At 43.9% G+C, this 17020-nt stretch overlaps 2 protein-coding genes across 3 annotated transcripts in view; both read left to right on the top strand.

The window, feature by feature from the left end:
- Positions 1 to 3567, top strand: part of MTHFD1 (methylenetetrahydrofolate dehydrogenase, cyclohydrolase and formyltetrahydrofolate synthetase 1) — a 56726-nt gene extending 53159 nt beyond the window's left edge. Inside the window, exons 27-28 of the mRNA XM_081086070.1 lie at positions 2028 to 2121; positions 3322 to 3567. Coding sequence (XP_080942196.1) covers positions 2028 to 2117 — 90 coding nt within the window. The 3' untranslated portion in view covers positions 2118 to 2121; positions 3322 to 3567. The remainder of the gene's footprint in view (positions 1 to 2027; positions 2122 to 3321) is intronic.
- Positions 3568 to 8751: 5184 nt separating this feature from the next.
- Positions 8752 to 15172, top strand: AKAP5 (A-kinase anchoring protein 5). 2 transcript variants are annotated; one of them, XM_081086105.1, is made up of 2 exons: positions 8752 to 8953; positions 12445 to 15172. In XM_081086105.1, exon 2 carries the CDS (start codon positions 12705 to 12707, stop codon positions 13986 to 13988), a length of 1284 nt encoding a protein of 427 aa, XP_080942231.1. In that variant the 5' UTR covers positions 8752 to 8953; positions 12445 to 12704; the 3' UTR covers positions 13989 to 15172. The 2 variants fall into 2 exon arrangements, with proteins under 2 accessions (XP_080942231.1, XP_080942232.1); XM_081086106.1 differs by having other exon boundaries at positions 8794 to 9197.
- The last annotated feature ends 1848 nt before the right edge of the window (positions 15173 to 17020 follow it).

Here is a 17020-nt window from a genome sequence, read left to right as displayed (position 1 = left end):
CTCAAGTTCCGAGATCTGCCTGCTGCCAGACAATCCAGTTTCTCCCCGTATGAGTCCTTGGTCCCCAGAGACTTCCCGGAACTGGAGTTCAGAGCAGTTGGGAGCTTGTGACTCCCTCCCGATTAAAAAAGACAGCCGTGTCCTCAGGTGCAAGCCCCTTTCCACGCGCGCTCAAGCCTCCGTACCTTATCTCTTACAGAATTTGAGGGTAGAGACTGACATCAGATCCCTATAGTATGTTCTAGGGCAGCGGTTGCCAACCTTTCAGACCTCATGGACCACCAATGGCCTGCAGACCACCAGTTGGCGACCACTGTTCTAGGGAATACTGATTGGCATTCACATGTCAGAATTAAGTTTTCTAAAGTGTAGATGTTTTGTGTCACAGAAGGTGACTCATCCTGTTCTGTGACATTTTTACAGTTAAGTCATAAAAGTTCAACTTAAACTATTTCCTGTCTGGATCTGATTTGGAACCTGTGAGTATTCATTATATAGAACATTGTTATAGATAAAATATACTGTTTTCACTTATAAGCCTTATGAATTTGCACCTAAGTAGATATTTGTGAAAGCCAATTCTTTAGAAAAGATGCAACTGCAAATATAAGCCATAACCATTACAGGTTCAGTCTTAAAAAGCCAATTTGGACAAGTAAGAATAGTGGTTGTAGCCTGGCTGGTGTGGTTCAAAGGTTGAGCATCGACCTATGAATCAGGAGGTCACGGTTCAATTCCCAGGCAGGACATATGCCTGGGTTGTGGGCTCAATCTCCAGTGGGGGGCGTGCAGTAGACAGCCAGTCCATAATTTTCTCTCATCATTGATATTTCTATTTCTCTCCCTCTCCCTTCCTCTTTGAAATCAATAAAAAAAAAATTTTTTTTTAAAGAATAGTAGTTACAAAACCAAGTACATTGTGTAGAAAATGTCTTGACCCAAGTTAAAAGATACTAATTTCTAATGATGTGTTGCTGTAGCAAAAATACTATGGGTATCTATGCAAATTTAATTAAAACAAAATGTGAAAGTGGACAAGCCTATACCTCCTTTTGGTCTTGTGAATTGAGGGCAGAGGAGGTGAGTAACTGACTCCTTAGCCTCCTCAGCACCTGCTGCTTCTTGTTGCAACTGTCAGTATGGAAGAGGAGAGTGAGGCCTGGCATTTGGTTTGCTGAAGGATCTGAGGGTTTCTCTTTGAGGTTATACGGGAGCAGTGACTTTATTTTTAACTACAGGCCCGGTGCACAGATTTGTGCACCAGTGGGGTCCCCCGGCCTGGCCTGCAGGGATCCGGCTGAAACAAGCTCTCCAACATCCCCCAAATCCGGGCACCGGGCCTCTAGTATGCATATAAGATCTTTGGTTAATCTCTTCCCGCCCTCCCCCTCCCCTTTGAGATTCATCAGTCTGTTCCATGTTTCTGTTATGCCCAGATTTCAAGATCCCCAAAAGACCACACCAGGGAGCCAGCCAGTCCGATGCAAAAGCAGAGAGTCTTTCATACAAGCTGGCTTGGTCCCCACCCTGCTTCCATTACTGGATGCAAGAGAGAGCCCCGAGTCCCAAGAGAACAAAGAATTTATAGGGCTTGGGGTCGGGGGTGGGGGCAGGGTGCAGCTAGGGTCTGGTTACACAAAGACAGGGGGGGTGGCTAGCATACTTTTGGCCTTGGGCTAGTTTCCCCCGCTTTCCCATTGGCTGAGATAAGGGCAGGCTGAGTAACTGATACATTCTGCGGCTTTTTCTTGGAAGAGGGGTTAAGGACACAGCTACCAGTCCTGTTCTGTCCTTTCATTTCCATGCCTGTGCATTGAGCATCTGCCCCACTGGTGGTCAGTGCGCATCATAGCTACCAGTCAAATGGTCGCTTAGGCGCACGCGTGTGTGTGTGTGTAACAAGAGGAGTACCATTTTGTTGACAACTATAAAATCATATTCTATCTTTATGCCTGGGGCTTTCGATCTGAGGGAAACATGGGGAAAAATCACCAAGTTTATTTGGAATGCTATTTCACACCTCCTAGATGAGCACAATGCCTGGACTCCCTACCCGGCCCTGTTTCTATGACATTGATTTGGACCCTGTAACCGAGCAGGTGAATGGGCTGTTCTAAACAGGTAAGTTGTTTCTGGTGAGAGTATTGCCATTTTCTTTATGAGGATACCTATGAATTACAGGACTCCAACTAAAGTGATGTCATTTTAGATATTGCTGAGGGGGGGGGGGGGCAGTAATGAGAGTAACACATTTTTGGAGGAAGAGCATGGATATCACAGGTTGGCAGTGAGCGGGGAAAGCCGCTGCCTCTTGAACTAAGGAGGGACTGTAACGGAAGCTAGGCCTCCTCTGCTGGAGCCCAGGAGGCTCTGAGTTCCAGGTTGATGGTACAGGAGCAGCTGAGGTCTGTACTCTGAATAGAGCAGCTAAGAATTGGGTAAAGTCCTCGGGAGTAGAAAAGAGAAGGAAACAACCATGCAGTTCTTGGGTCTTAAGTGAAAGGCCCAAGTACTCATCACAGTGAATGAGCCATCCCTGGACACATTCAGTTTAATTTCCTAAGTGTCAATGATGAAAATCCTAAAAATCCTTCTCCAGAGAAAGGCTTGCCTATGAAAAAATGAGAATTAGACTGAACCAACCTGTCTTAGCAGCAGCAAGAGGAATACCCTCCATGTTCACAGGGAAAGACGCCCTACCAAATCCATCCAGATGTTTCAGGCGCATGCAGGTTCCCCAGCCCATATCTCCTCTGAGGAAGGGATTTCACCTTGTACTCCAGCAAAATGAGGAATAAACCAAGAAAAAAGAAGACAGGGTTCTCAGGAAACTGAGTCCTGATCTAGACAGCAATGAAGTACAAGTGACCTCGGGTTACAAGTCCAACGTGAAACAGGAGGAGGGAGGCCTGAGAAAGACCAGGAAGAGCTAGAAAAGACAGGGGTATCGAGGGGTCATGCGAACCATAGTCCTCACCTGAGCAGCCGTAAGGATGGTTACTTACAGAAACAACTGCTTCCACAGCGGAGAGGCTGTTGTGCTTGATGCTGGGGGAACACATTCCTCAAGAGGCAGGTGTGACGTTGGAAAGGTCATCCTGGCTCATGCCTGGTCTGGCCTGGCAGTGTTCACACAGCCATAATGTAGATGCCGCGCATTGTTTCCAGGTCTTTGGACTGGCCCGCCAGGAGTTGTGGGAAAAGATGTAAATGATAACCGCTTTGGTAGTGCGAGAGGGTGATGGTGTAGTGTGGAAGGGAAGAGGAAACATTTCCGCAGTTAGAGAAAATATTCATTCCTGGTTGTTTTTTTCCTTCTAGATTGTCCATCTTCAAGAAGCTACTTTGCAAGTTAGGCTTAGTGTGTATTCAGGCCAATGGGCAGGAGTGTGAGAAGCCGAGAGAAGTCAGCCCCTGCCTCGAAGATCTTCTGAAGGAAATAGTGGGAGTTTCCCCCAAAGCCCTTCTTTGGTCTTAATTCCTATCATCATGCCGAAATGAACATAAAGTATGCACACGTCTATTTACTTTACTGAAATTTCACAGAATAAAAGAAAATGATTTTACTGTCTTTGTGTTTAAATATAAACTGCAGCATTAACAGACTGCTGCCATCTCTGCTGTCCTGGCTGAGCTTGTTTGTCCGGCATACACTGGGACTAAAGAAGCAACTTGCAGTATGTACTTTATGATACTGCTCTGTTTAAAGGGGAAGATGGTGCATGCTTGCATATTTCTGGGAGGGCATATATCAGGAGGAGCAGGGTACAAAGGATGTACCTTTTTATCATACCTTTCTATGTTTCTTTTTTAAACTATATTTTTATTGGTTTCAGAGAGGGAGAGAGAGAGGGAGAAACATCAGTGATGAGAAAGAATCATTCATCAGCTATCTCTCTCACATCGATGTTTCTCTCCCCCTTCTTCCCTCTCTTCCCCTCACTGAAAAGCAATGGGGCCCTGACCAGTTTGGCTCAGTGGATAGAGCGTCAGCCTGCGGACTGAAGGGTCCTGGGTTCGATTCCGGTCAAGGGCATGTACCTTGGTTGTGGGCACATCCCCAGTGGGGGGTGTGCAGGAGGCAGCTGATCGATGTTTCTCTCTCATCGATGTTTCTAACTCTCTATCCCTCTCCCTCTCTGTGAAAAATCAATAAAATATAAAAAATATTTAAAAAAAAAAAAAAGCAATGGGGCCCGGCTGGTGTGGCTCAGTGATTGAGCATCGACCTATGAACCAGAAGGTCCCAGTTTGATTCCTGAAGGCACATACCCAGGTTACTGGCTCCATCCCCAGGTGGGGATGTGCAAGAGGTAGCCAGTCAGTGATTCTCTTTCATCATTGATGTTTCTATCGCCCCCTCCCTACCTCTCTGAAATAAAAAAAAATGTATTTAAAAATAAATAAAAAGCAATGGGAAAAATATCCTTGGGTGATGTTTTTTAAAAGTCCTTAATGTTGCTAGGAAAAATAAACAATTAGTGGGAGAGAAGGTGTTATAAGCCAAAGATTATAAACAAAGCCCTAGTACAATAAATAATGCAAATGTTTCTACTGGGTCTTGCTTGGAGTGAATGGACCATCACCAATGCAAGAAGTTCCTAAGTAGAAGTGCAATATGCCTTGAGTAAAAATTCAAATGTTACAAGTTGCTTTTTTCACTTGGTGATACATCTTAGAGATCTTACTTCATCAGCACTTAGAATTGCACTGTTACTGCCCACCAGATGAACTTGCTGAGGTCATGTGGCTCCACAGCCCCTGCTCTTTACCAGAGCTCTTGTGCCTTTCAGAGCTCTTCCTGCCGGGTCGCACAGAAATGGACGTCCCACTGTGACAGATGGAAAGCTGCCCATTTCACATCCCTTCAGAAGGAAGGGACGATACAAGGTGGAAGAAGCAGAGGGAAGAAATAAAGAGGGGAAGAAGGCTGCCAAGCAATTATTGATGCCATGGGTTTTATGGAATTGATTCTTCAATCTGATAAGAGGTGTGATAAAGAGGAGGCATACAGAACAAAAAACTGCTGGCTAATTGAAGGCCTGAATTCAAAACCTACAGGAGAATTGCTGCCAGAGAAGGTCCAGTGCCTTTACCTTGGGGCTAAGAGTCCTTGCAGATCACCGGCCTCCCTGTGTTCATTCCTCCCTTCTCTGGGCTGCTAGTAATGCCTTCCATCCCCATATTTGTAATATTACTGACAGATTGCAGCTTCTCTGATCTGTACCTCAGAGGCTGTTGCTATGCACTGAAGATGTATATACACTCTTAATCCCAAAGAGAGAGCACGTATGTGCTGTCAAGTGAGGCAGACGACAACAGAATTACTGCTGCGTTTGTGTTGGCTGGTGCAGCCCCAGTGGTGCCTAGGAACAGATCCAACCAGCAGAGAGCTTGAGCCACAGGTTCATTTGATGGTGTGCCAGGGAAGACGGGGTGGAGGCTTACTCCCAGATCTCTAAAATGTAGGAAGTGTAACCAAAGAGTTATAAACCATTTTTGGTAGCTTCAGGCCCAGGCTGTGGGTGGATAGGAACCAGGATGGGAGAAATGGTATGATCAGTAGAGATCAGATAAATACATAAGCTCTGTTTTATTGGCGTACTGTATCTGGTGATGCTAACAAGATAAGCTGTAGGTAGGATAATTCCTCATCAGATGGGATAGATATATTTATAGCCTGTTTCTCATTATATAATGAAAAGCTACTAATGGAATAACAGACAATGATAAGGGTAACAGCTTCCTGTCACTTAAGTGAGTTCAGGGATGACATTTCTTTCATGCATGAGATACTGGATACATTTTTTTAAAAAACTAAAATACAGCATTGAATTCTTGTCATATTATAAAGAAAAACCACAGTTCAGTATTTTATGTATAGTAGTATATCTGTCAGTGTGTGTGTGTATGTGTGTGTGTGTGGTAGAGGTCAGGGATGAGTTATTTGTAATAGGCCTTAAAGAAATCTGCCCTTTAAATACAAAATCAATTCACCTCTAACCTCAAACCACCCTTCAGTTCCCTTTCACTAATCTTTTTTTCTTTTAAGTGGGCCCTGGATGGAGCTCAGTGGTTAGAGCATCAGCCCGTGGACCAAAGGGTCTTGGGTTCAATTTCCAATCAAGATTTTGTACCTCAGTTGCAGGCTCAATCATAGCCCTAGACAGGGTGCATGGGGGAGGCAACCAATTGATGTGTCTCTCTCACATCGATGTTTCTCCTCTCTCTCTCTCCCTCTCTCTCTCTCTCTCTCTCTCTCTCTCTCTCTCTCTCTCTCTCTCTCTCCCCCTCCACCCCCCACCTTCCTCCCCTCCACTCTTTCTCTTAAAAAAAAAAATCAATTGAAAAAAATATATCCTCAGGTGAGGATTAAAAAAAAAGAAAAGAAAAACAAGTGGAGCCTGGGGGTGAGTGGGGGAGTCAGTGGGGAAATGGGAACATCTGTAATACTTTTAAAAAATTTTATAAAGATACATTTTTAAAAAAAGAAAAGCAAGTGGAATAAGATCTACAAGTTATTAAGGTGGACTTTATTGTTTTAACCTGTCCCTTGTGTCATTTTCAACTATTTCCTAATAATACAGCTGTGTTACCCTGTCTTCAATAAATAAGCTCATCTTATTTTTGCCAGAAATGTTGCAAATTCCCAGATCTCAGTGGGTAATAGCACCTCCATTGGTTATGCAGGTATGGATTTCTTTGGGCCAAAGTTCAAAACTGGCAGTAAGCAGGGTTAGCAACCCTCTGAGGATATAAAGGACATATTCAGACTGGTGTTTGCTGAATGAACAGATAAATTGAATTCTTAATTACAACTAAACTAGATGCTTATGGGTTTTCTTGTTTTATAATCCTTGTCTCTTCTATCTATGAATTTAAGATCTTGACAACTTGGCCCTAGCCGGTTTGGCTCACTGGATAGAGCATCGCCCTGGGGACTGAAGGGCCCCAGATTTGATTCCAGCCAAGGGCATATACCTTGGTAGCAGGCACATCCCCAGTTAGGAGGTGTGCAGGAGGCAGCTGATCGATGTTTCTCTCTCATCGATGTTTCTGACTTTCTATCCCTCTCCCTTCCTCTCTGTAAAAAAATCAATAAAATATATTTTTTTTAAAAAGATCCTGACAACTTGGATTCAGTTTTGCTATTGTGTTATCACAGTTCTTTCCTTAATGAGCCGCTGTGAAAGCTATAGAATCTTACAAAGGTAAAATATATTCCTGGAAAAACATCCAAAAATGGATAACTGAGATTTACTCTCCCGTAGATCATGATCCTATTGAAGAAAAGGGGTGAGTACAGCTGCTGTTCAGTAGTTCTTCCCTCCACCGTAACAGGTTCTTCGTCTGGACGGTGTACCTGGGAGGGGCGGGAGGAGGAGGCAGGAACTGAGCATCCTGCAGGACCTCACAGCTGGAGCTCCCACGGATGCCCTTGTAGGTAATATCACATCCGGAGCAAGTCACCCTGAGCTCTCCCAGCAACACCTTTCCTAGGTGTTCATGAAAACAGTGTGTTATGTGCACAAATAAATGCTTGTGGTGCTTTTCACTATGGCCAGCGGCTTGTTTAAGGATTCAGAAAATGGCCATGGCCGGTGTGGCTCAGTTGGTTGGGCGACTCCCACACCAAAGGTTGCCGGTTCTATACCTGGTCAGGGCACATGCCTGGGTTGCAGGCTGGATCCCGGGCGGGGAGACGGGGCGTCCTCTATATTTCTTCCTCTCCCTCGCTCTCTCTCTAAAATACATATTTAAGATTCAGAAAATGTATGGAAATACACAACCTAGCCTGGCAGGAAGTAGATGCTGCCTACGCCCTTGGCTCTGATGGGACTGGACCTCTAAGGAAAGCCTCTCCACCCGCCCCGCCCCCGCTCCGCTCAGTTGAGAGGGACAAGGTTAAACGGGCAGCCAGGAATGCCCTGAAGGGAAATTTGGGTAACTTGCAAACTACCTCAACTTATTCTTGGAAATATTTAAGGCATAAAAGACGAGCGGGGCTGGGTTCCTGTGCCCTTCTCACTTTGTGCGCACACAGGGCGCGTCATCTCTACCGGAGGGTCTGGGCTTGGCCTGACAGCCCGTTTGGCAATGAGCCACGATGACTTCATTACACCCAAACCCACTCCGAGGAAAGTTTTTTGTTGTTATTGTTTCGATTCGTATATGTAATTTTCTCTCCAAACAAACGAGAGCCTAACACGCTGCACAAGTTTTTATTGATTGATTTGAGAGTGAGAGAAACATCGATTTTATTGTTCCACTTCTTTCTGCATTCATTGGTTCTTGCATGTGCCCTCATCTGGGACTGAACCTGCAACCTTGCCGTATTGGGAGGACGCTCTAACCAACTGAGCTGCCCGGCCAGGGCCCACGCTGCACTTGAAATCCTGCTTTTAAAATGTTCTATCTGCTGTGTCTTTAAATATTCGGTTTGGGATGGTGTGGGCTTTATAATGAGAATGCCTATCATTTGAAACCAGATTTTGCTACTTTGCGTCTCAGAAAATGTGGGGCTCCCGACCCGGGTCCCCTCCCCATCCGCCGGCTCTCTCGATGGCCCCCCTGCCCTTGCCGGGATGTAGACGCGTGGCAGGGTTCGCGCCGGGGCTCGGAGCTGGAGGTCTGCTCCCACCTGCGGGGTGGACCTATCGCAGGTGGCCCCGCGGAGGCCCGCCTCCCCTCCCCCGCTCCCCCATCCCCGCCGCAGCCCCCAGCCCTGGCCCCGCCCCGCGCCCGCCGCTCCGCGCGCATTGGTGCCGCGGGCTGTCAGTCCCTGCGCTCTGAGGAGGGGGCGCCGCCGGGCTGCGGTCCCACTGCGGAGGGCTGCTGGCTCCGGGCGCGACCGTGGCTTCCCGGCTGCCTGGGTGCCCGGCCCCGCCAGCGCTCGCCCCTCTCCCCCGCACTGAGCAGCAGGGACCCCTGGCCACGGACCCCGGCGCCATCGGTAAGTGAAGGAGGGCGAGGAGGTGGCGGGAGAAGAGGGTGCGGGCCAGTGTCCGGTCCGCTGACCCTGCGCGGCGTGGTGGGCGGGAGAAGCCCCTGAACCCCGGAATCGGCGCCCCCGGAGATGGCCGGTGTGAGAACCGGGAAGGTCACTTGTCCATACGAAGCCCCAGCCCGCGCGACCCTCATCGGCTCTGCCCAACCTACCCTCTTCCTCGCAGCTCGCCCTGGAAGCATGGGCTGCGGTAGGTTTCTCCTTCTTCGCCCTTTATTTGAGGGGAATGGGTTTGGGTTCCTGGCATTACGGTTGTGCAGAGAGCTTGAAGCTGGGTTATCTGTCGCACGCCCCCGGCACTTTCCTTTTTGAGTTTATCCTGAGCTTAGCTCCTGCCATAAGGCTCCTCCAGCCGAATGAGACGCCTTCCTCCGGAGGAAGCTTCGTGGTCCGCAGCTGCTGCTGGGGAGTCACTGCTTTCCTGGGGAGTCACTGCTTTCCTGGGGAGTCACTGCTTTCCCCGGGAGTCACTGCTTTCCTGGGGAGTCACTGCTTTCCCGGGGAGTCACTGCTTTCCCGGGGAGTCACTGCTTCCCCGGGAGTCACTGCTTCCCCGGGAGTCACTGCTTTCCTGGGGAGTCACTGCTTTCCCCGGGGAGTCACTGCTTTCCGGGGAGTCACTGCTTCCCCGGGAGTCACCGCTTTCCCGGGAGTCACCGCTTCCCCGGGAGTCACTGCTTTCCTGGGGAGTCACTGCTTTCCCGGGGAGTCACTGCTTCCCCGGGAGTCACTGCTTCCCCGGGGAGTGCTCGCTCTTTCCTCCGCGCTTCTCCGCTTCAAGGGAAAGGGGGCAGGGGTGTTCCCTGTGGCATTAGTCTTGCGATTCTATCAGGAAATGACAACAGGAACTTTAAGATTAAGGAAGAGTCACTTGCAATCTAACATTCTGCAAAGTTTTAATGTCTGCAGACTGCATTTTCCCCATTGCAGTTAGGTTTTTGTGTGGGTATGTGTTTTATTTCTACAGTGTGATAATCATACAAATGAGCTTCTAAATTCCTACACATGATCTCATTTCAGTATTTCTGTTAGTTATACATCCTCTGGTTAATAAAAGTTTTCAGGAGCTGAGAACTCACAAGAGGTGAAAAGACTTAAAGCTATAATCAGCTGTAGTTCTAGTACTTATGGGAGCATTAAATGAGGAGGGACACTTTTAAATGTTCATATTTAAGCTCCATTTTTGCTGTAAGAGGACTGTCTTTCTGTCAGAGGCATGTAGTATGTAACACCCAACCTTAGGGAATACTTAGATCATAAACTGATTTTCAGAGTTCCAGTTCCTTATGTGGTTCATAGAATCAAGAACTTTAACAGTGAAACCTTCAACAGTGAAAGATTTACATAAAAATAGCCCCAGGGATGCGTCCCTTTGGACATCCATCAACTGAAATGCATAGGATTTTTGTTAGATGATCACCTCGACCTCTGTTCATCGGTACCATCATACCAATCTGTGGATTAATTTTTAAATATACCTTTATATTTAAATGTAACTAACCAGTTTGCCAGTTGTAAAGTTTATCGTTTACATTTGGCTTTCAAATTAGTTCCAGAACCAAGAAAATAAAATCTAAGGAATTTCAAAAGCTGAATTTTAAAAATAGCAAGAACTCAGTCTAATCTTGATTCAATTACAAGGTGATGGGCTACATAATCTATATTTATAAAAGCCTAAGCAACCGTTTGACCGGTAGCTATGATGCGCACTGATCACCAGGGGGCAGATGCTCCGACCAGTAGGTTAGCTTGCTGCTGTGGTCCAGCGATCAGGACTGGGTGAGATGGACCAGACACACCCTGGAGCCCTCCCGCAGCCCCTCCCCAGCCCTGATTGTGCACCAGTGGGGTCCCTCGGCCTGGCCTGCGCCCTCTCAGCCTCGCCTGGGACCCCTCAGGGGATGCTGGAGAGCCAGTTTCGGCCTGATCCCTGCAGGCCAGGCTGAGGGACCCCACCGGTGCACGAATCCATGCACTGGGCCACTAGTAGTTAACCATTAAACATTTAAAAAATTTTTGACTAGTGAATGTAGTGCAGATTAGCATCTTTAAACAGTTCATTTTTCTGATGAAACTCTTAAAGCCCAATTTCAGAGCATGGGTTTCAGACACAGTATTCGGTTGAATCTGAGCTCTGTTACTACCAGCTGTGTAATCTCGGGCAAGTTGCATAACCTCTCTAAGCCTGTTTCTTTGTCTGTAGATGGCGATACCACCACCTACTCACTTTGTAATGTGGGGAGGACTAGAGATGTATATAAAAGTGCTTAGCACTGCCTAAGACACAGAAGTTGCTCAATAAATGTCAGCGATTACTATTATTTGCTCTTACTGACCTTCAACTATGAGCTCATTATGGAAAATGTTTGAACAGCAAATACTTAGAAAAAAATTTATACAACTAAATTTAAGAGTGGCAAATCATAGTAATGTTACTTTTCCCCAGAGTATGTATGAAAAGTAGCACTTCCTTGATGGAATTTACATTTTTAGAACAGAAACCTTATGGTATAATGGAAAGAGCATTGGAGAGTCCAAGTCTTTAGTTCTAACTCTGGCTATGACCTTACCTAACTATATGGCTTTCCACAGGCTAACTGTCCATTACCATGCTCAATTTCTTCATCAGACTGGACTTGATTAATCTTAAATAATCTCTAAAATCCTATTCAGCTTCAGAATTCTTTATTGCATGTAATAAAAATTACACTAGCTTGCTTATCACTATCATTCTTTGTCTGTTTAACTTGGAATTCAGAGTCATAAACAAGTCAAAAAGATAGCACAACTTGGCCCGTGTAGCTCAGTTGGTTGAGCATCCACTCATGCATCGAAAGGTCACTAGTTTAATTCCTTGGTCAGGGCACACACCCAGGTTGCAGGTTTGAACCCCGGTCAGGGTGCACACAGAAGGCAACCAGTTGATGTCTCTCTCATTGATGTTTCTCATTGATCTCTCCCTCTCCCTTCCTCTCTCTCTCAAATCAATAAAAATATTTTTAAAAATAATAACATCAGATTTGTAGAAACAATCCAAATTGAAGTTTTAACTAGAGCAAAATATATTTACATTGAAATTTTTCTGACAAGGCAAAAGTTAACCCCCAGACCTGGCTGATATAGTTCATTTGGTTGGAGCATTGTCCCATGCACCAAAGTGTCCCAGATTTGATTCCTAGTCAGGGTACGTACCTGGGTTGCAGGTTCGAACCCCAGTTGGGGTGAGTATGAGGCAACCTATGTATTTTCTCTCTCTCTAAAATCTTTTTTTTTTTTAAGTTAACACCAATTTTTATTCCCCATTTTCAGTCAGTTATAATATGGGAAACATGCCTGGTAGAATCATATGCATTCAATGAAAATTGTCTGTAGAAAACAACAGGCTGATGGTGAAATAAAATATTTTATCTTCTCTCACCTCTCTCTTCTTTCACCAGGTTAATCTTTAACTAAAACAAAGTCTATCAAGTAAAGGGCTCTCATGAAGAAATTGAAGAGAGAAATTACAAGTAATAGAGAAACTAAGCATTTGCATACTGGAGAAACCACCCCAAACAACTGTATGGAGTAAGATGAAAGGGGTGAATACATCTGGAAGAAATTTTGCTTAGTATGACACTTTTGCCCAGCTTCTTGTCATAAACGGCTGCTAAGGAAGAGAGAATATCATTTTCGAGAGAAGGGGTGTATAGTAAAAATGGAAACCCCAGTTTCTGACATTCAAGTAGAAAGCAAGGATGAGACGAGATCAGCAGAAGCTAGAGCTCATGATGAGAGGCAGGAGGGAAAAGCATCAATGCTTTGCTTCAAGAGAAGAAAGAAATCAGCCAAAGCACTGAAGCCCAGAGCCGGCTCCGGAGCTGTGGACGTGGCCAGGACGTGTGCGTCAGGAGCTGGAGCTTCAGAGCAGCCACAGCCCCCAGGGGGAGCCTGGGCCTCAATAAAACGTCTTGTGACACGCAAGAAAAAGTCAGGTTCTTCCAAGCAGCAAAAGCCCGCTGAGGCCAAAGTGCAAACTGAAGTCAGTGCCGAGGATGCTAATCTTTCCAAGAAAAAGGCAAAATCCAGACTTAGGATTCCCTGCATAAAATTCTCAAAGAGGGAGAAAAGACATAATCATTCCGAAATTATAGAAGATGCAGACTGCAGCATCAAAGTTCAGGGAGAGGCTGAAAGGTTGGATACAAAAACTCCAGCCAAATCGGATGACCAGGCAACAAAGACCAAGTTGACCCAGGAAGTAAGTGGAGAGGTCTCACAGAAAGGGGGTGATGAGGTCTGTGAACCAAATGTGAGCAACAGCAGAACTCCTGGAGAGAATGTGATTTCAGTAGAACTTGGGTTAGAAAAGGGGCATTCTGCTATTCAAACAGGAACTCTGATCCTTGAAAAAGACATTGAAACAACTGAGGAAACCCCAAGTATCCAGCCCCAGCAAACAAGCCCACTGGAAACTTCAGAAACAGAACATCAGCTGCCAGTGGTTTCTGATGCTCCCCGCTCTCCTGCAATCCCAGATCAACAAATTGCGGAAGAAGCCAGAAACAATGTCCTAGAAAGTGAACCAAATGGGAAAGACCATGAAAGTGGGGAGATTGTAGCTGAAGAGATTAAGCCAAAAGATAATGAAGTGAGCCAGGAATCAGATTTTAAAGAAACGGAGATCAGTGCAGAGAAACCCAAACCGGAAGAAAACAAAAAAATGGAGCCCATTGCTATTATTATTACAGACACTGAAATCAGTGAATTTGATGTCAAGAAATCTAAAAATGTCCCTAAGCGATTCTTAATTTCAATGGAAAACGAGGAAGGAGGGGGTTTTGCTGAGTGTGGTTTTGAGGGTAGAACTTCAGAACAGTATGAAACACTCCTAATAGAAACAGCCTCTTCTCTTGTCAAGAATGCTATCCAGTTGTCTATAGAGCAGCTGGTTAATGAAATGGCCTCTGGTGATAATAAAATAAACAGTCTTCTACAGTGACTCCATCTCCAGATCATGGGAGGGGGAAGAAGTTTAACAAGGAATTATTTTCCATAATTGTGGCATTTCTTACTCATTAACAAATGAGAGATTTTCATCTGTGGAATTTATAGGTACCACCCCAGCCCAGAAGTGTTGAAGACTTAATCAAGTTTATGAAACTCTGCCTACCACTAAAACGCAGCTACTTCTGGATGGAGGAAGTCAGCGTGGATCACAATAGCAAAGGGACATAAAAGGAGTTGCTGAAATGGCATATGAAGATGCATTGATTGAGCACTTACAATATGCCATAATCTCTTTGGTCCTCTGATGTCACAAAGCCTGGTTTCCTTCTGATAGTTGAACTCTGTGTACAGGTTAACATTACATTTAGTTTTCAAAAACTTTTTGTTACAGTGCACATTTATCTTGTTTAAAACAGTGAATAAGGTGAGCTTTTTTTTTTGGTGTGAATGTGTTATGTATAGTTGTTATACTTCTAAGCAGTAGTCTTACCTTTAAAAAAATTGCATTTTCCCAATTTTAGCAGAATGTGCAGAATATGCATAGTTGAACTTTAAACATGAGTGGTCTCTAGTCTTGCTCAAGTCCCTCACAAAAGCCATTCACAAATGTATCCAACAGGCAAATCATTACCAAGTGCCAAGCTGTGGGAACACAACACGGAGAGCATTCTCCCTCGCCTCCTTCCTTCTGTCCCAAACAGACTTGTATAAATCCATGTCTGCAGGGGATCCTCCGATGAAAAGGTTCAAAACAAAAAACCTATACAACAGCAAGAGCAAAAAGAAAAAGAGTGGAATGTCACTTTCCATCCGGGAGACGGCAGACTTCCCAGGTAACACGTCACCACAGAACAAGATTCCTGTTGCAGGCTTTCTGCTCCCAAGACCTCACTCCTCAGCCCTCCTCAGAGCGGGGAGAGTGATCCGAAGCCAGTCCGGCAGCAGAAGTCCTAGGAAGTCTTAGTCAGTAAAAATATTACTCCTGACCAAGGATGAGCCAAGTACAAGGTTGAATAGAAAGTAAAACATTATTGCTAAAGCACATTATGTTTTCAATGTCAGTATTCTTTCATCGTGCTTGTGTTTTGAGAGACACCAGGAAAAAACATTTCACATGGACTTTGGAAATTACATTTTTCATCATTTTTTTTTTTACAGTACAGCTAATTCCTTACCAAAAAAAAAAAAAAAGAACTTATAACAATGAGAAGGGCTTATTTGCATTTTATTCAGTTATTGAAATCATCGATCTAATCAGTGATTGCCATCCTTTTTGAAAAAGGGATTCTATTTCAATCTTTTCTTGTGGCCATAATACTAGCATACACTTCCTTACCTCTCAGGTTAGGCTTCAGACTGTGCAGTCCCCACTGTTTAAACTGAGTGACAGTGCTACTCTGGACGTAGATAAGCAAGGAGGACTTTCACTAGAGTTGTATAGTATTTGCTAAAGAGCATTTGTACATTCCTAGAAAAAAAAATGTACAGTAGATGATTTTAAATGATCCTGTGACTTCATGAATTGTTTATGGATTGCATATAGAAAGTATGTGCTAATTTGTCCTGTAGAATCTCCCTCCCTGCCTCCCTCCCTCCCTCCCTCTGTACTTTCTTTCTTTTTCTTCCTTTCTTTCTTTTTTCTTTCTTTCTTTTTCTTTCTTTTCTTTCTTTCTTTCTTTCTTTCTTTCTTTCTTTCTTTCTTTCTTTCTTTCTTCTTCTTTCTTTTCTTTCTTTTCTTTCTTTTCTTTCTTTCTTTCTTTCTTTTGTTGAGACCTCTGGCAGAAGAACCCAATCTGACTTTGGAACTGAACTATTATCAGTAAGATTCTTTGCTGAAAAGTATGCAGATTTTCCTATCTTCATGCTTGTATAAACTTGGGGGAAACCCACCAAAATCCTTTCGTTTAACAAGACGAAAAGTGGATTTTTCAAAACACATGACCCAAAACACCAATTTCTTTTATTTGTCTAACTTTTAAACATTTTTTTAAAAAGATGGCTAAGTCATCCTCCCTAAAAATATTTCTTTTTCGTTCATTATATGTGGTGCTAATGGACGTGGACAGCTACCAGCAAATATATATTTAAAAGTGAACAATTTAAAAAACCTGACTAAAGTTGGTACATTTTGCAGTGTTTTGAAGACTCCTGCCTTCATTTACTGCAAGATGACTCAAGCCAATACCTAGCATTGTAAGTTTTTAATCTCTCATAATTGAGCAAAAAGTACATCACTTAGTTATTGAAAATATTTTGAAAGGTTTAGGTGTATTCATTTGGGAGTTTTAAAACTGGATACTAGGTAAATATGTGTAATGAACTTTTTTTTTTTTGTTAAGGAAGTAACCTTTTATCTAGTGCTCTGTTTCTCCCCCTCACACTGTGGTTTGATATATATTTTTATTAGAATGTATTATAATGGATTGTTTTTATGACGAGTGTACTCTACTTACATTCATTCTTAAGTGGTTTCTTCTCAATCTTTGCTACTGAAAATATCTGGTGAATTAATAAGTAGGATTCCAGTTTGAAAAAAGAATCAAGATATTAATTGGTTTCATTCTGATTATATCTTCCGCGTGCTAAATCCTACTACAGTGAATTCTAAGGTGATCCACATTGTTTTGTTGTTATAGAAATAATTAGATCAGATGACTTAGAAATCTCTCAAAACTTTGTATTATAATGGTATTTTAAGCAATTTGATTGTATATGTAAGACATTAAATGAATAGAAATAGGTTCTTATTCATTCACAATCCTTTAACAATATTAACATGATCATTTAAAACGCAATTTATAGCACATTTTCATTTAAATTTGCTGTGGTCGAAGTGTCTTTAGTGAACATTTATTAATTAGTGGGATTCAGTTTCTCTTTGAACTCAGAAGTTTAAAAGCTGGTTGGCTTACTGGATACTTGTTACGTTTTCAGCATTATCTTCCCCCTTTTAAGAATCAAGTGTTAATTCACTTTGGTTTACAACCCAGAGAATATGAAAACTCTCCTCTATTTGATGTAGCA

Source organism: Myotis nattereri, assembly GCF_964212035.1.
Source record: "Myotis nattereri genome assembly, chromosome: 1".
NCBI classification, from domain to species: Eukaryota; Metazoa; Chordata; class Mammalia; order Chiroptera; family Vespertilionidae; genus Myotis; species Myotis nattereri.
The sequence above is the reverse complement of the archived record's forward strand: the minus strand, read 5'-3'. Positions and strand labels throughout refer to the sequence as shown.